Raw genomic sequence first — 22,524 nt, forward strand, 5'->3', positions numbered from 1 at the left:
AGGGAACGCAAAAGTTTTGCGAGAGAACGTAAATATCTTTGGGAGAAAACGCAAAAGTTTCTCGAGGGAACGCAAAAGTTTTGCGAGAGAACGCAAAAAATTTTCCACCGACCCCAAATTTTCAAATCATTATTATTATTATTTTTTTTTTTACTTTGTGTTTTGCCAATACCGATTTACAATTTAAAAAAGGTAAACAAACTGAATATTCTAAATACAGATTTTGGAGCAATTTATACTTCCATCTGCTGACAAGCTTTAAGTAGATGCTGACTTCATTTTCCAGCAGGACTTTAGCACCTGCCCACAGTGCCAAAACCATATCCAAGCGGTTTGCTGACCATGATATTACTGTGCTTGATTGGCCAGCCAACTCACCTGACCTGAACCTCACAGAGAATCTATGGGGCATTGTGAAGAGGAAGATAAGTAACATCTGACTAACAATACAGAGGAGCTGAAGGACGTTATCAAAGAAACCTGGGCTTCAATAACACCTCAGCAGTGCCACAGGCTGATCACCTCCATGCCACGCCGCATTGAAGCAGTAATTAATGCAAAAGGAGCCCCAACCAATGACTGAGTACATAATTAAACCTGCTTTAAAGATCTTGAACATTTCATAACCATCAGAATTCAAAATAAATAAATAAAAACTAAAAAAACAAAAAACAACTCTTTGTGCCTTTTTTAATTAAATGACAAAAAATAAAGACCTTTTCCATGATATTCTATTTTTTTAGATGCTTATGTACTGTATGTTATGGTCCACCTGATGGTGTAATTACGTCAAGACATTAAAGAATCACTGAATCTAAACGAACTGTTCAAAGGAACCGTTTGCGGAACCGAGTCGGACCTGAACGCACTTGCAGGGCGGTCTCAGTGGGCGGGGCTCTTCTGGACATACTAAAAGCGTGCGCGAGCGCTCTCTTCTGTCCTGTACGGAGGAGCACGTGTGACTGATCGGGTTTACCTGCGCCACTCTCCACATTATCAGCTTTACTGTAAAAACAACCTTCAGTCATGGTTAAGCTTGCCAAGGTAAGATACCTGCAAACATATTATAACAATTCAGCACTTAATTGGAAACGGTCAAAACGCGAAATGTTTAGTTTTTATCGCGTCTGGTGAGAAGATGGCCCACATGTGCAGCACATGCATTTCTATCAGATATGCGGTATAGCGTTGCAAATGTACATTTTAAAAATTATTTTAATGCTAAATAGCAGCGTCTAAAATCAGGTGGTTTTATGTAACGTTACTATCGGTTTTTTGTTGTATTTTCGTTTAACACGGGCTGACCACGCTTCTTCTTCATTAGGCCTCAGTTGACACGCGTGATGTCTCCTCATTTTAGTGTGCATTTCGCTTGTTTTGTAGTGCTGTAAAACCCATTCTCTTGATTTGCGATTTTTTTTTTTTAGTTTAGTGTCGTAGTTTCGAACTAAATGGCGTATTCGCCGTGTTTGAGTCGTGTAGCAATGTTAGCTGAAGCTAGACGCCTCCATTTTGGCTCTTTTGATGCCAAAGAGCGGACATTTAACACGCTGCTTTAAACTCGTGTTGTTAATGCATATTTGATTTGCACGATTATAACATGTGAGCATGACACATTTGGTTCTCATGCGATCATGTAGGACCGCGCGCATGTGGCTCTTCCACGTGTAACCCGGACCCCACGTGGGGTCGTCCACGCGCAGTGCTGTGGCCTTTAAATAGTCGTCTTGCGTCTCAAACTTTTTTTAAAAAAAATAATTTTAATGGTGGTTGTATTTGAGTGACTAATCAATTTATTGTACCACTCTAGCAAATAAATAAATAAATAAATACGTACTGCAAATGCGTGTCGTGATTAAATTATCCACACAAATATTATGGATCGTTATTTTGTTCTTGCTCTTAAATGCGCTTCAAACGAAAGCCATCAAATGGTGTTTTATTTGTCCACACCTCAAAACATTTGCTAGGTCTCATACAAGCCCCGGAGATACTTGTATTAGGATATTAATTCAGTTTGCTGGTGTTAATGGAGTGAATAATACAAAGTTTTATAACAATAGTTTTTAAATGATAAATCTAAAATGACTAGAGCCCCAAATGTTTGTTAAAATACATTGGGGGGGAAAAACTCATGTAAATTAACTTATCATATTTTCTGAAAAATGTTGCACGGAGTCAAACTTATTTAACGAAAATTTGTGGGTATTTTTTTTTTTTGCATTTTACTGCATTTCGCAATAAATTAAATTAAACAGCCGATTTGCAAACAATATTAATATAATGTTAAACTTATTAACTAAAACCTTTTACATTTGGTAGTATTTGGAACAGAATTGAGAAAATGGGTTCAATTATAAAATAGTGGCGTTTATTGTAAACGTGATGTGAAAATTAACGCAAAACTAAAAGTTGTTTTTGGAACAGAAACTTGTGAGATGATAACATTTCCTAGTGTTTCACAATGATGCACATCAGTATAATTGCAAGAACTTAAAAATAGATAAAACTCAAAAAACCCTTCCCCCGCAAACCGACCTTTCCTTGACGTTTGCAGGCGGCTAAGAAACAAGCGCCTCCAAAGAAAAAGGCACCTCCACCTCCCAAGGAAGTGGAAGAAGAATCCAGCGATGAGGAAGAAGAGGTGAGGAATCCATCTGTATATAATGATGCATTTGAATCACTTTGTTGCCGATGAAAGATTTGTTTGATTTGAATTTCAATCTCAATTCGGCAGGCGCCACCAGCTAAAGCCGTAACGAAGAAAGCAGCAGCTCCGGCTAAGAAAGTGAAGAACGGGAAAGCTGCTGCCAAACAGGAGAGCGACGATGAAGAATCTGGTAAGTGAATTGCTTTCATGGTCCTCTCAGTGCTGTGTTCTTAATCTAAAAGTTAAAATATTGTAATGCGTCTTAATTTCTTCCAATAGAAGAGGAAGCTCCTCCCCCAAAGAAGGCCACGCCTGCTAAAGCTGCAGCTCTTGCCAAGAAAGCAGCGCCTGCTGAGGAGTCCGATGACGACGAGGAGGATGATGAAGGTATGGAAGTGTTTCAGTGTGGTGTCTGTTCATAAGTGATTTGAACCTTTCTAACAACTGTCCCCTGTCTTTTGTAGATGATGAATCTGAGGAAGAGCTGCCTCCACCCAAGAAGGCGACTCCGGCCAAAGCCACAAAGAAAGCAGCTCCTGCAGCCAAAGCACCTGCTGCGGAGGAGGATGATGATGAGGAAGATGATGATGGTGTGTGTGTGTGTGTTTAAGAGCTGCACATGTGATGCTCTGGGGTTTAATACTAAGTGTTTGATTCTAATTTAAAATTGTCCTGATTCAGAAGAAGAGGAAATGGACACGACTCCAGCCCCCAAAAAGGCAGGAATGGTGAAAGCAAAGGAGGACTCTGAAGAGGAGGAAGATGATGATGATGAGGAGGATGATGATGATGAGGAAGAAGGTATGATGGTGAAGTTTTAGATGGGTTTTGATGTTATGCTGGTCAGATGCATTTGGTTTGTTAAAATATTAAGTTGGTGACTGATTCTTTAGTTCCAGACCCAGAAAGTGAATAAAGCATGCAGATTTTGAATATATTTATTATTATTATTTTTTAAAAGAGCGAGATTGGGGGGGGGGGTTAGCAATATAACAATAGCTATATATTTGATGTGAAGACACTTGTAGTTCAGATGTACAGTTACTGATTAAAATACACTGTGAATTTGCTAGAAATGGATATTTAAGTACCAAAATGACACCCCAAAAAAAAAAAACGAATGCAATTTTTGCAAGACGAAAATTCAGTGCATCCCCTACACCCTAGTTAAAGTTTTAAAGTGGATCAAAGTAGTAGTGAGGGGGCGGGATCGGGAAAACACCACAAGCTGGGATTTGAACTCGGGACATCTAATACATTTACGAAATCTAACATTATACTCTTCTTGGCAAAGTGTGTTGTGTGACTGATTTATGAGGGTGTTTATATAGATTTTATTTATTTATTTTGGACCACATTGGTCACTTCCAATAGTAATGACACCATCATGTGGACCATAACATACAGTTGCTTCTCAAATTAGAATATCATGGAAAAGGTCTTTTGTCATTTTATTTAAAGGCAGAGGTTTTTTTGGGTTTAGTTTCCAAATAGTTTAACCTTTTTTTTTTTTTTTTTCTTTTGCTCTTTAGAAACCCCGGTCACTCCAGCGAAAAGGAAAGCTCAGACCAAAAAAGAGAAGGGAACGCCGCCGACAAAGAAAGCTAAAACTGATGGTGAAGGTGAGACTTCAGTTCTATACACTTGAGTTCTTGTGCATTGAACTACATATGATGATCTCAAGGGACTTAATACTGAAATATTTGATGTCACCTTTATTTTAATTCTGATGTTGGTTTAAAGGGGAATTTCTCTTTCTTTGTTTTGGTATGGCAGACTAAATTTGCTTTTGAATTTTCAGGTTTCAGTCTCTTCTTGGGCAACTTGAACAACAATAAAGACTTTGATGAAATCAAGTCTGCAATCACAAAGTTCTTCTCAAAGGAAGGCCTTGAAATTCAGGAAGTCCGTCTTGGCGGGACCAAGTAAGGAGAAAATTGTTCTTGGGAATCCTATTCCAGTCAATAGTCATTGCAACGGAGTTGTTAACTCTTCTAAATCAGGCGTCGTCATTTGTTTTGAAGGAAATTTGGCTACGTTGACTTCGCGTCAGAGGAAGACCTGCAGAAGGCTTTGGGACTCAACGGCAAGATTCTGTTGGGCCAACCGGTGAAACTCGACAAAGCCAAAAGCAAGGAAAACTCCCAGGAAAACAAAAAAGGTAACATTCCCACAGCTTTGTGAGCGTAAATCCAACCAGAAATGATGACAGCTTTTCACTTTCCTGAACTCTCGTGTGGGCATACGATAGTCAAGTGCTGATCTGGAGCCGTCGCTAATGTGTTACATCAAACATTGCACTCGCAGACACTAATGTTTCAGCCCTTTTCTTCCTCAGAGAGAGATTCACGCACTTTGTTCGTAAAGAACCTGCCGTACTCCGTAACGCAGGAGGAACTGAAGGAAATCTTTGACCAGGCTGTTGATATCAGGATGCCGATGGGCAACAGCGGTTCGAGCAGAGGGTAAGACTAAGCCACGGCTCTGTGTTATTAAAAATGCATCTTTTAAGTGAATCATTGACTGACATCCTCTTACGGTACAGAATTGCCTACCTTGAGTTCAAGTCTGAGGCAATCGCAGAGAAAGCAATGGAGGAGGCACAAGGGACCGATGTTCAGGGCCGTTCTATCATCATAGACTTCACCGGAGAAAAGAGTCAGAAGGGCGGCAAACGTGAGTAACGGTGCTGTCTAGGTCTGGTTTGGCTCGGGACTAGATCGGTTTTAGCTGAAAGTTAACAGCGCTTTTGTTTTCTTCTCTCTTTAGCTGCTGCTGTTGCAAACAAAGTACTGGTGGTAAACAACCTAGCGTTCACTGCGAATGAAGACGCCCTCCAGAGTGTGTTTGAGAAGGCCGTGTCCATCAGAATACCACAGAGCAACAACAGACCGAAGGGGTAAGTAGTTGATTCAATGCATTTAAAGATGTGTAGAACTGAATCTGTTTAGGTTTTTATTAATTTGACAGTTTAATGCAGGGCTCCTGTGACTCATTGCCATTTCTGTTGCATATGAAAAAATCAAACGGCAAACGAAAGCATAACAAAATCAGAATTGAATGAAACCGAATAAATATAGGGTGCTGCATGATCTACTGAGAACCATTCAGATTAAAAACCAATGTAACTGCACAGGTGTAGAAGACCAAAAGCAGTAACGCAGTAACCATGGTGTTGTGGCAGAAATGGTCAAGTGTTATTACATTATTCATTTCAGTTCGGTTTCATTCAATTCATGCAGTGTTCAATGACTTGCAAACACCTCACACAACCGTTTCCAACACTATAAAGATCCTAAATGATCCAGTTTGAATGTTTTTAATGGGATGACCAAAATAAACTGGTGTACAGACACTTGTAAATTAAATCATCAAATCACCGTCATAACCTGTAGATGGCAGCAGATGGGCACTTGTAGGCTTATTAGACCTATGCTTCCATTTTATATTTTGAAAATTACAAAATTATGTAGTCACAAAAAATAACAAATCAGAAAACCGTACATTTAAGAAATAAAAAGTCAAAGTGCTTTGAATTTGTGACCAGTTGGTCAATTTTTATATAAGACTTATGGAGGAAAAAAAAGGCAATTAAAGTTATGGTGTTTTTGTTCTTTTCAATTTGTTTTCTGTATGAACATCAGTAAGACTTCGACTGAAATGGAATCTGACACTTCAAATAGATTCTAAACAAACCACGATGTCATGGATTCATTTAGAATAATTCCAAGTGTTTACATGGATTCCAGGAAGTTATAGAATAATGTAAACTTCTCAACAGTTTGTCTAAAGCCTGTTTTTTTTTTTTTTTTGTCCCCCCCCCCCCCCCCCCCCCCCCCCAAGACCAATATGTAAAATGCCAGTAGGGGGTGTTTGTGTAATCAAACGCTTTCCAAAACTAAAGTGTTCAATTTAAAATTTGACACAGAGATTAGAAGAGCATTATTCAATCCCTTTGCTAAATAGTATGTTCTTAAACACCACCTGGTAGCTATTTTATGCAACTGCGGCTAACAAAACGCGTGCAACTTATTGGCTGGTCAGTTGTCTGTTAATTTGTAATGGGCGGAATTAAGTAGCATTGGCGACGTGCAATTGTTTTTGACAGCAGTTTATTCAAATTAAAATGGTTTTTGCACCAATTTTCTTTTGCGTTTATATTCAACCTGTAAAGGGGCATGATTTAGTCACTTTCAAGTTTTTGTTTTAGCTGTGCTGATTTCAACTTTTGCTTTGGTCTAATGTTGTTGTTTTTTTTTCTTCTCGTAGATATGCGTTTTTAGAGTTTGAGAACGTGGAGGATGCCAAGGAGGCGCTGGAGAACTGCAACAACACAGAAATCGAGGGAAGAAATATCAGATTAGAGTTCAGTCAGAACGAAAGAGAGAGAGGCAGTGGAGGAGGAAGAGGAGGCTCTGGTTAGTGTAGATCACTTCTTATTCAATTAATCTAATCTCACTTTTTTCCCCTCAATGAATCCTGGTTTTTAACCGTTTCCCCCTCTGTTTGTAGGACCTACAAAAACCCTTTTTGTCAAAGGCCTGTCAGAAGACACCACAGACCAGTCTCTGAAAGAGTCGTTTGATGGAGCGGTCAATGCCAGAATCGTCATGGACCGAGACACCGGGTCATCTAAAGGGTACAGCTGTGTTTGATAACTTTAACATGTGTCTTCTCATGAGCTCCTCTCTGTCGATCCAGTGACAGTGTATGGATTCGCACGAGAAGTAGAGCGAACATCACAGTTAAACAGGTGTTTCCACTATATTGGGACATGCCCATGTCTGATGTGAGACATTCGAACGATTGATCCAGTAACTACTGCTGCTCCCTCTGAATGTTATCTTAATACTGTGTTCCTGCCTTCAGGTTTGGTTTCGTAGACTTCGATAGCGAAGAAGACTGCAAGGCGGCCAAAGAGGCCATGGATGACGGCGAGATCGACGGGAACCGAGTCACTCTGGACTACGCCAAGCCTAAGGGCGAGGGCGGCCGAGGGGGCGGCAGAGGAGGTTTCGGAGGACGTGGCGGTGGACGAGGTGGTTTCGGAGGCCGAGGGGGCGGCAGGGGCGGTGGCTTCAGGGGAGGACGAGGAGGAAGAGGCGGCGGCTTCAGAGGAGGAAGAGGCGGTGGGTGTCTAGTGATGCATCTATAGACCAAATACATAATCGAACACTACACTAAACTTTTTTTGAACCATTTTTAACCTCTTTTTGAGTTTTAATGGCGTTTGTGTGAATTTTAAACCGTTCTCTCTCTTCAGGTGGACGCGGTGGATTCGGCGACAGACCACAAGGGAAGAAGATGAAGTTTGATTAAGTCTGTAACTGAACTGTTTCCGTTTGCTTAAATCCACATTGTCGGAGCGTTTCTAGGACATTCCAGAAAGCATCAGTAACTGTACAGTGACCCCCGACCCCTCGCTCCCTTTTAACTGTGCGAGTTCTGAAACGTCCCAAGCATTCGCGTGAATGTTGTAATTATGCTCTGCTGGTTTAGATACAGGTTGTACATGCAACAGTTTGGTGTGTGTGCGTGTGTTTGGTCTTTTTGTTATGGTGTGCATCAACACCCCACCTCCAACAAATTATTTAATTTTCTTTTTAAGGAAATAACTTTAACTTTAGGTTCAAGTTTAATGTGCAGTACCCTTTTAATGTGCAAAGCATATTGTAACACATAGAGTTGATTGCCTATTTAGAGATAAATCTATTTGAATGGGATTAACATGGATATAAAGTGTGTGGTATGGCTAGTGTCAAATTTATAAACTAAATTTGGCTTGTGACAGTGTTTTGCGCTTTCTTTTTTTTGTTTCCAGATTTTTCACAATGTAAAGAACCATTTTGATTAAAATTGGTTTTTTAAACTTTGGCTTGTGATTTGAATTTATTTATTTGACTAACTGTAGTGACCAGAGTAGTGTGGCATAATTGGTTAAGAAAAGTTTCGTGTGGCGCTACACATGTGACATGAGATGAAATGGATATTGTGGGGCAAATTAAAATGCATTTCTCAGCTGCCAATTTGGTAGTTTTATTCTTTCAGCTGTTTCAGTTAAATAGTTGTACTGATTTCTCATTTTTATTGTTAGATTGCTACTTGGAACAAGTCAAGAAGTAAAACAATCTAAAAGGACAAACTTGTATTAAACCAAGGAAGTATCAAGTAGTTTGCTTACACCACATGGAGTGTGTTCATCAAATTAAGTTATTAAATTCCAACTTTGGCTGAAAATTGTGAAACCAAAGTACAATTTGTAACGGTCACCTAGTAAGAAATAAGTTAATGTTTGCTAGTTAAACTAAATGGGTTTACAGTAGCTGACTGGATGTCCTTTTTATCCATAAATTCTCCTATTATATAATTTCGCAGGTGAATGACACACGAGCTTACATTTATTTAGCTAAATTATGATCAAGTTTATCATGACACTAATGCTTTTGTAGACTGAAGGAAGGACATTTGCGTTCATATTAGCATTATGCTAGCACCCCCTTTTTTTTTGGCTCGGTCCAATAAGCTGAAATATGGCACCCAGAAGATAACATCGGTGTTTTGGTAAGATTGTAATGGTCTTCTTACCCATAAGCACCTGCTGTAATGTAAGAAGATGACCTTTCTCGAGGAAGGTCCTCCTTCGAGAAAGAAGATTAAAATGCCTCGCGAGTCAAAAACAACACGACGTGTAGCATAAAGAGGCCTTGTTTACGATCTCAGCACGTTGTCTGTAAGGTAAATGAGCTGATTTCCCCACAACTTAGAAGTTTATTTACCCAAACAAGCCGTTGTGATGTTACAAGTGGCATATCCTTAAAAAATTGTATTTAAACTGAACCGTTCTTGTGAAATGGTGGTTTTTCGACATTTCTGTGCAAGAACAGGTCAGAAATCTGCCCTGAGGATTTCCCCAGAGACATCAGTGTGAAACAGGTCTGCAGAGGGAGTACTTTACTGTATTTCTACCCCAGCTCTCTTCATTTGCTCTCACTAATTAACAGTCAGTGATCACAGCTGGCGATCAAAGCCTCTGAACTGCCGTTTTGTTCAACACAATATCCATCCAGACTGTTTCTGGATGACTATTTTAGCTTCAAAGGTGTGCATGCTTCACACAGTCATTAAAGTGAATGATCTGAAATAGGCTGACTGATAAATAAAAGATATAGTACCATTCGATGGTTTAGGATCAGTGAGATGTTTTTAAAGAAATAATAGCTTAATTTAAGTGCATTAGATTGATCAAAAGTTAAACCTTGCAAGAGATTCCCGTTTCAAATAAATGCTGTTCTCACGAAGTCCTATAAAATGAATTGTGTCTTGGTTTCTACAAAAAAAAAAAAGATATATATTGAGCTCATTAATTGTCCTTGAGCATCAAATCATTGTATGAGAATGATTTCTCAAGGATCACGTGACACTTAAGACTGGAGTGATGATGCTGAAAATACAGCTGCACATCACAGAAAATGAAAGTTTATCATATGCTCAAATAAAAACTCTTATTTTAAATTGTAATATTATATCGTTTCTATAGTTTTGCTTAGTCTGTATAAATCAAAATTAGTTCAACAGTTATCCAAACATTACTCATAGTGATAGGTAAGTTTAATTGAACTATAAATACATACATGAATATCAGATTAATAAAATAGACTGCAAAATAAATAAATAAAAATATATATATTTTATTGTATCTATCAAAATCTGAGCAGCTATGATTCTGTAGTCTAATAATTAGTAATAATAATAATCATACAGGGACTTTATTTTTTATTTTTATTTTATTTTTTTGGAAAAATTTGGACCAGCCTATTTACAGATCTGCTTTGTGTTGTATAAGGCTTGCATTTATTTATTTATTTTATATTTACAAAACCATCAGCATTAATAGGGATATGCTCCTTGACAGCATCTTGGATTTTGGAAAGGTTTTTTGGCTATATGTTGGGAATTTGTAAGTCATCTCAAAAATGAGTTTTTCGCGCAAGCTTTTTTTTTTTTTTCTTCAAACCACACCCTGTAAACCATCTCTTACGAGCATCGCTTTGTGCCCCCTTCAGAATACTGACAGAAAATTGAAAGTGTGATTTTCTCTGGAATCAAGAGGCTTCACTAGACCTGATAATTAACTTTACAGTAGAGTAGCACGGGTGATTATATCTTTTGAGATCTAGGTTAACTGTTAAACGTGCACGGCTTCATTCATTGCGCTTATGAATGCACAGTCACGTGACATGTGGCTTAAAGCGGTGGTGGATAATTTGATCTGTTGCTTACAGATTTGCCATTCATAAAAGCTATATACACGTCTACTGTAGTCAAATAAAGGATATCTAAACCCCGGTGTCAAATGCCAAGATGCTTATCTTTCTGTATAGCAGTTTTAGAATAACAGTTTATGCTGTTTTGTCCCTGTTGTTTAATTTCCCGTATTTTTACTTTAAACAAAGAAAAAACTAAGAACAATGAACAAAAGATCATATAGCTTTCCAGTTGTGTCACAAAGATACATTCAGCTTTATCAGGGACCTTAGCACTCAAGACAGTGTATATGATATTATCATCTATTCAAGGTATTTGAGCTGAATCTACTTTAACAATGTATTATTTAGTTACTTGGTTCAGTACATCCACGATTGCTTATCGCAATATAACAGAAAGAAAAGATGCAAATGAATAACATGGAAGATTTTGTGATTTGTTTTAGAGGGTCAGAAGGTTAAAGTGTTTTGTATACATATTAAATATATTTGACATCCTATATGTCATACATTAAGGTATATTTCTATGATATTTATAATATATACACTTTGAAATCCACAAAATCAAACCCTAGACAAAGTATTTTACATGGGAATTACGTGTCTAATTATGTTCTTAATACATATTTGGTTTATGCATTATTAAAATATGTACATTATGCAGGACATTGAGTTTCAGAAAGCCTGAGACATCAGTTAGGTGCTAATGTATTAATATACAGTCAAATTTAGAATTAGTTTTTGTATTTTATATTAAATATTGTATAAACCTGCTATATATTGTATTTGAAACATCTATAGGAAGTATATGTTAAATTATGCATTGTAAATTAAAGTATATGCATTGTGAAACTATGAAAATAAGGCTGTAGAAATACAATCAAATGCGTTTTGATCTCTCTTTTGAACAGAACTTGTACAAATGGCATTTTTTAAAGGATATAAAGGACCAATCGAACGCTTTGGACTTTTTGAAGAAACATTTATTTACAAACACTAATCCATTTTCACCTTCGTTTGTTCATTCCAGTTCATTTTTTTACACATTCAGACCGTGCAGCTTGTATCACAAATGTCCGTGTTTTGCGTAACATTCAAGTACAATTAAATATCCTACACCAGACTCCGCCTCCTCTGATCCCATGAGCTATTTCATAAATTAATTAAACATTTACATGTACCAGACAATGTGCTGTTTCACAGTTTTAAAGTAAACCCTCTACCAAATGCATCTCAAGTCTATGGGCAAATCCAACAAATAATAATAATAAATAAAAGCTCTTAAGAGATGAAACAACTCTACGAGCTGCTATCATTCGAATACATACTGTAATTTGAGAAATGTACATCATTGCAGCAGAAATAACATGGTCTTGTTTGATGAATCTACATTGAAAACCTACATCTGTCCACAAAGGGGCAGACTAAAACAAAAACGGTGAGGTAGAGACTCGTTTCCTTCTGTGTGGGACAGTCTTGTGACACAAAGTCATAGCTCACTCAAAAATTACAAATCTGCCATAATTGCCTTTTGCAAACTTTTTTTTTTTTTTGTCTATACAACAAAACAAGACCACGCTGACTTTTACTGCACAGACCAAAAAATAAAAATACTTTCACAGGTGAACGAAGCTAATAGAACAACATGATGATGAGTAAATTATTTTCATTTGGGGTACTTTTTTTTTTTTTTTTTTGTCGTCTTGATGTTCACAAAAGCTAGTGAAAAATGAACCATCTACATATTAGTCGCATCATTTGTTGCACATAAATTAAGTTAAAATATTGTCCAGAAATCTCCTCAAAAAAGGAGAACGTATTCTCTTCGAGCAAGTTCTCAAAGTTCTCACCCTTCGTTTGGTTTCGTTTCTGAACGAATTCTGACCTGTTTCAGATTCAGAAAGTCTGGGACTACAAGAAGTCCATTCTCTGCGAACAGATCAAGTCACTGTTGACCAGTTTCCACATGTCTATCAAATCCGGCGGGAGCAGTTTATGCACCACTAGCATGCTCTTAAAGAAGCACGGCTCCCTGTTGAGTCGACTGGTCTTATTCTTCACCAACCCAAAGGTTTTGAAAGCGTTGTGCCTTATTGGGGTCACCTGAAGCACCTCCAGACACATCCCAAGAAATACATCGTCGATGGGATAGAGTTCCAGAGTTTCGCAAGCCCCGTAGAGTTTCCGAGCCAGAGGTCCGTCCATCAGGAAACCGCCTCCGCCGGCGTACGGCGGGTAGAGCGTCTTATTATACAAGGCTTGCGGGATGTAATACTTGTTCTGCTTTTTGCGAATGGGTTTGGCTTTGAAGAGAACGTCGCCGACGAAGAGGTCCTTCAAGTCTTTGCTGTCTTCCAGATACTCCAAGATGTTGGGAACGCTGACGAACACGTCGTCGTCGCCTTTGAAGATGTAGCGGGTGTTTCCGCAGTAGATGGAGAACCATTTGAGGAAGTGGATCTCCTTGAGGGTCAGGTTGAAGAAGCTGTCCATGAAGTCCCATTGCAGGATGTCTCCGTAGATGTAATCCTCATATTCCAGAAGCTTCTGATGGTTCGCCCTTTCTTCCTCGTTGGAAGACGTTCCGAGAAGGAAAAGCGTCTTGATTCTTTTCCCGTTGATCACTTGTTCTTTACCCCAAGTTTGCCGGATGACCTCCCGTCGATCATACTGTGTTATTACCGACTTGATGACCATCAGCATGTCTACGTCTCCGGCGCACTTCTCTGGGTGATTCATGAGGATGGGAAAGTACCTGCAGTGCCTGTAAAGCAGGAATTGCTTGAAGTTGTCTTCCAGACCCGTGAACCACTCCAAGGAAGAGAAGTTGAGGTTGACGATGCAGTTGGAGCTGGAGACGTCCCATGTCGTGGGGATTTGCTTTTGGGTCAACCTCGCTCCTTCTGTGGTAGCCTCCACTCTTTGAACGCTCTTCCAGAAGTTTATGCTAATCAAGTCTTTTTTGTCGCCTTTCGCCATGAGCTCCATCCGCACCTGTCTCTCGATCCTGTCGCTCTGGAAGTCTTGGAAGTCTCCTCTGTGGAAAACAGTAAGCGTGACTGCAGCCAGGAAGAACATGATGCTGATGCGCTTGAAAACTCGCCATCGTTCTCTGGCGGTCATCCTATAGGCAAAAAGAAAAAAAACAGAAACCTTGGTAACAGTTTAGTTTAGAAACCAATTTTCATTAGAAACTAGTTGGTTATTACTAAGATATTGGCTGTTAATTAGTACTAACAAAGCACATATTAATGCCTTATTCTGCATGACCATAATTTAGATCCTTCAATCCTATTTTATACTTAAACTTAACTACTACCTTATTATCTATTAGGAGTTTGAGGGAAAAGTCATAGTTAATAGTGAGAACTGGTCCCCAAACCAAAGTGTGACCGAAAGCTTGAAACAAATCGTAAAGACTTCCATTCAAATGCGGTTTTGTATGTCATATTTGCCCAAAAAGCTTTGCCTAATCAAATGGGTTGCATTATAGCAGGGTTTTGTTTCCTTTCAAAGTTGTAAAAATACCACTAAAAGTATTCTACAAAGTTTTTAGTTTATAAAATGTATCAAAATGTGATGAATTTGATTATTTGAATCCGATGTATGATTTAAAAAAAAAAGAAGTAGCATATTGTCAAATTATATAGGCTACGTATTTTTATAGTCGGGGTAAAATTTAGGTGTTTACATACGAATCAGTTATTTAAATATTATTATTATTATTATTATTATTATTAAGAATATGTTTAGTATTAAGTAAAATAAACATGAGAGCGTTATGAATTGTGCTTAGCTTCCACAATAACATTTTCTAGAAAATATAACAACCAACCAAACAAATTCGTACAAAACGCGTACTCACATTTTGAGAGTGCCTTGTCTGTTTTGTTTTAAATAAGTTACGTAAAACCGGTCTTCAGCTCTTCAAATGAATGAAACGATCTCTTTAGACAATCCTATGCTGCACCAGAAAAAAAATGAAAAGAAACGTGACAAAAAGACGACAATAACCCCGAAGCACGGAGTTTCTCTTGAAGACGTGAAAGTAAGACATCCCAAGAAACGTCTGTCTGCTTCTTTTAAAGTGTGCGTGACTCATATGCAAATAAGCCGGATGGCCCCGCCCACCGCACGCACATTCTCCCAGCCAACGCGAACAGAACCTGTGCGTGTTTTACAAGATGTTACATTTAACAATTAAAATGCAGCTTTCACAGCAGCCACAACTGTCAATCACAATAGATCTATCACAGTCTATCACAATACATATAGATAGATAAATTATCTACATGTGTGTTTAATCTAAAATTTAGTAAAACTAAAATAATAACTATTTATTAATAAATACTATTTATAAAATGTATTATATTTCATATTGCTATTGTATGCTATTTAATACAAACCTGTGCACATTTGACTTCAGTGGTTTGATTGAAAACTATTAACATCCACATCAACTATAACATTATGATGTCCACTATATTTGGCCAGGATTTATGAATTGACGTATGTCAATCAATCACCAAATGTTTGCACATCAAACACTGGATTGTGCATGTGAGCATACTTAATTGTGCCTGCAGCTGCAAATGTTTGAATCAACACAAAGAATTAGGATAGACTTACTCGGATCCAAAGACTTGCGTCATTTCATGGTACATTAGAAGAACTTTTCAGGTTTAGATTTACCTTAAAGTAAAATAAAACAGGATTTTTTTTTAAAATTTTAAGTTTATTATTATTATTTATATTTTTTCCTGAAAAATGTGTTGTTATATAAAATACATACATATACATTTATTTATCATCATATATATTGACACCACAAAAAAAAAAAAAAAATCCCTAATTGTGACTTTTATAGTTGCTATCCTTACCGTAATGCTTTTGAACATTATTAATTATTAAAAAAACAAAGGTGCATCTAATGGCTTTGTTTATGCAAGAAAGATTTCCTTGCCTAAGGCATCGAGTGCATTTAGCTGTGTTGCTTTCTGATTCACCCTTCACGGACATGAAGTCAAACGACAATATGAGGAAACCAGCTGCACATGACTTAATGAGTCACTGTCCAGGTGCTCTAGAGTTGCCTGGCATGGAAGTGGAAAGAAACAAGGACTAGAAACAAGTGTCATGAAACCAAACAGACCAGTGAGAGTCGGCAGCAGAGCACAGGATGCAGCAGTTTTTAATCCATTTTAGGAATCAAAAGCCATTGTGTTTTCATTGAGGTGTAGCTTTTGAAGTACAGAGGCAGGTTTGAGATCATGTCTCAGTGAAGGGCCCTCAATGTCAATGGCTCGCGGACACTCCATCAGCCATGTTTATCTGGAGATGGTGGTGTGCTTTACTGATAACAGATACTGCCATGTAGAGCCAGCACTTCCCCCTTCCTGCTGTCCCAACACAGATCCACTTTCTGGAAGCGAGATGAGTGCATTAATGTCCATCGGGTTGATTTTTATGTTTACTTTTTGTTATATGATGTCCATTGAAACACTTTAAATAAAAAGTTATATTCCTATATTTATTCTGTTAAAAAATTATGTACTTGCAGGGTCATTTCTATGTATTTCTATCACCCTCTAAATATTTTTAATTAAAGTAACTATGGGGACAGTTCACTTCCCATAGTTTGACCTTTAGTTTTAAACACTCAAACTACTTTCAGATGCATTGTCCTGTGTACTGCCCACAGCCAGATAAATCACTTAGTGATAAATCACTAAATTCACTGAATAGAATATCTGAGTTATGCAAATATATAAATATGCAAAAAATGTAATTGTGCATTTATGGTAAACGAAAAACTATAAAATTATCCCTAAGTAAGCCAAAGTAGTCAGCCAATTTTTTATTTGTGCTTTTATCTTTTATTAGGACAGGACAATGTGTAGCAGACAGAAAATAAAGTGGGAGACAGGGGGTGGGATCTGGAACTCGGGACGCCCGTAATACAATGGCGTTATGTAAAGTGTGTTGGAGGCATTACTGTACATGACTGGCTTTCATGTTAACTGTTCAGCTTTCTTTAGTCATGCAGAGGTGACTATCTTGTAAGACAGAATCTGTGGATTGGGTACACAGTCCTGTGCTGTGAGCACATCTGGGGTAGTTGCCTTTGGTGTTCCACAAAAGAGGAAGGTAACACATTTGACTTTTGCACTAATACAACATGGTGGCTTTCCTCTGGTCCTTCCTGAGCGGTCTCTGGCTGACGTAAGCATACAAACACACATACAATATTTTTTGTTTAAAAAAATCTCCCTGAAAATTGGTGAGCTGAAATACATTTTTCAAGAAAAGCTTGAACACCAGAAAGTATCAGTTCTAATATTTATGTTCCTGTTCGTACCTTCTTGTTAGATTAGCGATATGCTAACAGTAAACCCAATTGGAGTAAGGAGCATTGTTTTATGACATAAAGAGTTGGCATCTAAAGTGCTCCAAATCAGTTTAGGTTCATGTGCTGCCTCACGGTGCAGGTACACTTCATTTTCTGCGTTCTGCTCAGTTTAAGCCATTCAAAGTACACAGTTGAGTGTGCAAGCATAGTACAGTCCACTGATCATGAGTGAAGATGTATGCATTCAGTGCATACGCCCTTATATAGTTGACTTTTGTTTTCAAACACTCGAGTCGCTCACTCGTGCGGTTGTCTGCAAGCATACCAAATTCAGGACATCAGTGGACTGTGCTGATGACCGAAATTGTAGACACAGGTAGTATATTTTTGCAAATTTTCTGTTTCACTTCATACATTGCACAATTGACATGTTTTCCATGCGTAGACTGCCTAGTGAACCTTTGTTTACCAGCACTCATGTACATGTATGCAAGTAAAAATATGGATTCATGCAAACATTGTGCATGGACATCAACCGACTCTGCTGATGATACAATCGAATCACGTGGACTGTCTGCTAGTCGGAATGGAAGATGGACAAGGGAACTTGAGTGCAGGTTGAAATATTTGGCACATGTGCACTATCCAGTTGACCTTTGTTTTCTAACATTCAAATCACCTGTGTATGCACTGTTGTCTTTGAGGATACGAAATTCAGGCTTCATGCAGACATTGTGCACTGACATATGCAGACTTTCTTGATGCCAAAAATTGCATTACACTGACTGAGCCTGAGAGGAACATGGACATGTGAAGTTTACAGTTCAGTTTGTAAACCAGGGGATCTTGACCCTACTCCTGGAGAGCTACCGTCCTGCAGCATCAGCTCCAACTCAAATCAAACACGTTTTTTAGGGTTACTTGACAGGCAGCTGTGTTGGAACTGAAGTCTGTGGGACGGTAGATCTCCAGGAGCAGGGCTGGAGATCCTTGGTGTAAACCAGGTTTCCTCAAATCTCCCCCTGGAGGGCCAATCTGCTGCAGAGTTTAGCTCCAACCCTGGTCCCTGATCAAACTCACCCACCTGTCATTTTCTAATGATCCTGACGACATTGATTAGCATGCTCAGGTGTGTTTGATAAGGGTCAGAGCTAAGCTATGCAGGAAAGTGGATCTCGTGGGCCAGATTTGAGGATCCCAACCATTTGACCGTGAGAGTGAACAGACAAGCAGTCAACAGACTGCTTGTCTCAAAAACCACAACTGTGGTCCTTGCACTTGACTACTTACTTGACATATTTCCTGTAGTTAGCTCAAGTGGGTATGAAGACCGCAAGCTGTTTATGTAACTATCTAACGGGACACACTTACAATATAGTGTTGTAAAAATGTAAGGTTTTCACAGAGCTTTATTTACACAGTTTCTAACTTTGCACTTTCCAAAAACTTTGAAATGTCTACTCAGTAGTCCCTACAACAGACCACACAATTTAGTAATTGTGGTGCTTCATAATTAAAAGCATTTGTAAATGATATTCAAAATAAACATACTCACCTTTGCACCAATAAAACACTACAAAACCACAACACCTTAGATGTTGCTACCAAATTATATGGAATATCACATTTACACAATGGAATGTACATAATGTGATTTCTTGCGATTTCGTGGCACGTGAGTCCCTGAACATGACGCATGATAGCATGTGCTTAGCATCGGATACTGGTACGGAGTGTGGATGTAGTGTGCGATGAGGGTCCTGAGCTGTGGTATTTTGTAAACCTGGTACAGTTTTGTGCACACACTTCCTGTTGAAGATGCTTTTAAGTGCCCGAGACCACAAGAGTGGGTATTTGGACAGGCCCTCTGTGTGTTGATGTGGAGCGGGAAGTACTTTTCAAGTGAAGAAAGAAAGACATGAACATCTAGGATGACATGGGGGTGAGTAAATTATCAGAAAAGAAAATATTCTGGAAGTGAATTTATCTGTTAAGGAAGCTCAAAGGTACTTCAAAGGACCATGACATTTGTACAAAAATATACAAACCATGTATAAAACAAGTAATATGAGTTTCATATGATAGCTATTGCTGTAAGGTGTATTTTAATATGACTGGAATGTTTTATTGAGCATTAAATATCAAGGCCGAAACTACTGGGTAAACGATGCAAGGTGCGATTCCACTCTTAAGACAGTTAAAAAAAATCTGGTGTAAGGTGACATTAATAGTTACATATAGTTATGTAGTTTTACATAAACACTCTGAACTAAAGGTTGAAAATGTATTCATCTGCTTCATTTGTCCGCAGGGTTGTCACAATGCCAAGTCCTGCAGGAAATCTGCAAATGCAAGGCACAACACAGCTGGGGATTCGGAGGTTTGGTACTCCATCATGCCGAGCTCAAAACAGCTCAGCTTGAGACATAAAAACATGTCCCGAGAGCTCGTCCCCCATGGACATATCTAATCTCACCAGGAATTCTGTTACAAAGAGCACAGCATTTCCACTAGAAGGACACTGCTATGCTTTAACTAACTCCTCATCTCCAGACTTAGTAACTCTGCAAGCTTGCTTTGGGATCGGCTAAAACAAGCCCAGCTTTATCCATCGTTAACAACAAATAACCTGCTCTTTGATGGTTTCCTTTGGACTTCCTCATACCCAAGGGCCCGATTGGATCTGCCAAGAGCTGGTTGCAAAGGAGGTTTTGTGTTAGGGGACAGAAACAGAGGGACTTATGGTCCAAATATGGTCCACTTTCAGGCCAAGGGTTGGGGGTGTGGGGGCGGGGGGGCTGGGGGTGTTAGGAAAAATCCCCCTGAAGCACAGGATGCACATGGACAGACCATGACAGCTAGAATAAAGCCGGATATGGAGAGAGAACGAAAGGAAGAGAGGATTGTGGGACACAGCTGAAGTTAGTTTAAATAATTCCTGTTTTGCAGGGCTGTTTTTGTGTCCCGTTGTTTTAGTGCACCATCCAGGAAGTTGGAGAAACAGTGCTGTCATCAGAGCCAAATAAAACACATTAGTCACTTTAGTTAAACTACATTTACTGGAGAAAATGCGAGTGGGGTTTACTTTAAAATGCACTGCCATGATGGGTGTAGCTGGTGGTTGTCAGTGTGTTGCATTGCAGTTTCTAGGGTCTTCTGAGTGGTTGCTAATGTTGGAATGTGCTATACTGTTTGTACGACATTGTTAGGGTGTTCTGGATGGTTGTTATAACATTGCTAAGCAGCATTGGTGTTTCCTGAGGACACCAGCAGGTAAAGTTTCAGCGGGAGTCCACGTCTCAGTCACCTCCCCTGAGCCCATTGATTTTTAACAGACCCCCTAAAGTGTGTGGTGAGTTTAGTAGGGGGTAATTGAGAATGAATGGGGGAAAAGTGAGAGGACGAAATGCTTTCATCGCAATATGATTGGATATGACTGGTTATGTTCGGCTGTGATTGGTTCATGCAATAAATCCCAAAATCAATGTAATGGCAAGACATTCACTCAACACACTTTCTAGGGTATGTTTACACTAGTGCATTTTAATTTTGAAGCGCATAACTTGCTACGATTATACACTTCGCCAGCATTTTCGACCCTCGACAATGGAGATGTTTAATGGAGAATGGACTAGATTGAAAACTCTGGGGTTGAGTTTTGGTGTAATAGGACCGAAACGGAGACTTTTGAAAATGATGGCATGGCTAGCCTCATTCGCACTGGGTATCCTTGATGTGTAAACAATAACATCGTGCTCATTATTGTACCCATAGATAAGTATAGGTAGATGCCCCATGAGAATGATCCAAGCACGTAGACACATATACCATCTAAATAAGAGGTAATCTACTTATACATGTCTATGGTTGTACCTGCATGATTGGTCATGTGACATACGTTTCTGGTTGTGTAATGTGGATTATGAAATGCATTGAAAACGCCATTGTAGACGAGGATTGTTTTAAGGCAGCAGCTATTTGCTTAATTTATTTTATTATTATAAATAGCAATAGAGGCTATTTACACTAATTTTAAATAGCAATTAGATGCTATTTACACTAGGTGAAAATAGCATATTTTCTTAGTGATAGATGCTATTTACACTGTGCAAATAGCAGCTTTTCTGCTGTTTATACTATTTACTGAAAATAGTAACTGCACCTCAGTATTGTAGTAGATTATGATGATGATGACTGATGATTTGAAAAATGTAAAAATAATTAACTATTAAAAGGAATACCTGTTCACAAATAAAATATAATTTATAAAATATAAGTTCACAAAAAATATGTTGTTTTAATTGTTACTGCCTTCAGTTATTATTTTTGAATGCTTAAAAACACACTAACTAGATTAATTTATGGGTTTAAAAAATACGAAATAGTTTTTCTTTTTCTCATAGTGCAAATAATGTTTATGGTTTCTATGTGTTTGCTAAGATGTTCTGAATGGTTACTGGGCTATTGCTTAGTGGCTGATATGCCGTTTTGCATTGTTTGTAGAATAGCTAGGCTAGTCCTAGGTGGTTGTTATAATGCATTTATCCATTTTTTCACAATGAAATACTGTTGTTAGGGCTGATGGATGATAAGTGTTTTGGCTGGTTGTACATTTTCAAGTACTTTAGGAACTCACGCCAAACAAAGAGACATTTGAGACAAACAGTTAAGGAAGATATGCAAAATAAGAGAACAAATGAAAGAGGATTAACAAACCCCAAATATAAGCATTACAGACATAAGTTCACTTGAGATTTCAGCACTGTTGGGCTTCATTTGTGCAGATGTTCAGGCCGACTGGGGAAAGACATGACACACATTAGGACTTCTCATCTTCTGCTAGTTTGATCAAAATATTATGAAAAATGTGTTTTATATATTTTTAAATTACTTTTTTTTATATGACACAACAGAACATTTTTGTATAAAATTGATTTTAATGTACAAAGATATTCACAATTTGTGACTTCAAAGCACAAATCAAACCTAAAATCACAAACAACAGGTATAAACCTCAATCTGTTATCTCAGTTTTTACTTTGACCTGTATTCGTTTCCTTTACCAGGTCTATTTTACAAAGCATACTCATGAAAAACAGGCCGATATGAAGTTTTTTGACTAAAGCATACACAAAAGCAGCGACAACAATAAATCGGCATCAAATCACATGCGTGACACGGAAACCACAATTCAGACTGATCGAAAACACCTTCATCCTTCTATGTTTTTACATCTATCTGCTTCCTCTGACCGAGGGTGG

The 22,524-nt window shown here is 38.3% G+C and overlaps 2 protein-coding genes and 2 non-coding genes across 5 annotated transcripts; 3 read left to right on the top strand and 1 right to left on the bottom strand.

Moving 5' to 3' along the window:
* The first annotated feature begins 889 nt into the window (after positions 1 to 889).
* On the top strand, positions 890 to 8,519 carry ncl (nucleolin). Its single transcript, XM_059569847.1, has 16 exons — positions 890 to 1,044; positions 2,558 to 2,657; positions 2,745 to 2,840; positions 2,930 to 3,037; positions 3,115 to 3,240; positions 3,332 to 3,451; positions 4,183 to 4,272; positions 4,452 to 4,575; positions 4,675 to 4,811; positions 4,989 to 5,115; positions 5,196 to 5,326; positions 5,420 to 5,549; positions 6,920 to 7,068; positions 7,163 to 7,289; positions 7,520 to 7,779; positions 7,914 to 8,519. Exons 1-16 carry the CDS (start codon positions 1,027 to 1,029, stop codon positions 7,967 to 7,969), a joined length of 1,899 nt encoding a protein of 632 aa, XP_059425830.1. The 5' UTR covers positions 890 to 1,026; the 3' UTR covers positions 7,970 to 8,519.
* Positions 4,314 to 4,385, top strand: LOC132160383 (small nucleolar RNA SNORD82). Its single transcript, XR_009438004.1, has one exon. It is a non-coding gene; the product is annotated as a small nucleolar RNA SNORD82 (small nucleolar RNA).
* On the top strand, positions 7,320 to 7,450 carry LOC132160381 (small nucleolar RNA SNORA75). Its single transcript, XR_009438003.1, has one exon. It is a non-coding gene; the product is annotated as a small nucleolar RNA SNORA75 (small nucleolar RNA).
* Positions 8,520 to 12,645: 4,126 nt separating the features above from the next.
* Positions 12,646 to 15,606, bottom strand: b3gnt7 (UDP-GlcNAc:betaGal beta-1,3-N-acetylglucosaminyltransferase 7). 2 transcript variants are annotated; one of them, XM_059568752.1, is made up of 2 exons: positions 15,544 to 15,606; positions 12,646 to 14,038 (listed from the first exon to the last, which is right to left on the bottom strand). In XM_059568752.1, exons 1-2 carry the CDS (start codon positions 15,576 to 15,578, stop codon positions 12,826 to 12,828), a joined length of 1,248 nt encoding a protein of 415 aa, XP_059424735.1. In that variant the 5' UTR covers positions 15,579 to 15,606; the 3' UTR covers positions 12,646 to 12,825. The 2 variants fall into 2 exon arrangements, with proteins under 2 accessions (XP_059424735.1, XP_059424736.1); XM_059568753.1 differs by lacking the exon at positions 15,544 to 15,606 and adding an exon at positions 14,780 to 14,973.
* Between the last annotated feature and the right edge of the window lie 6,918 nt (positions 15,607 to 22,524).

The sequence above is a fragment of the Carassius carassius genome, chromosome 16 (assembly GCF_963082965.1).
Source record: "Carassius carassius chromosome 16, fCarCar2.1, whole genome shotgun sequence".
Taxonomy (NCBI): domain Eukaryota; kingdom Metazoa; phylum Chordata; class Actinopteri; order Cypriniformes; family Cyprinidae; genus Carassius; species Carassius carassius.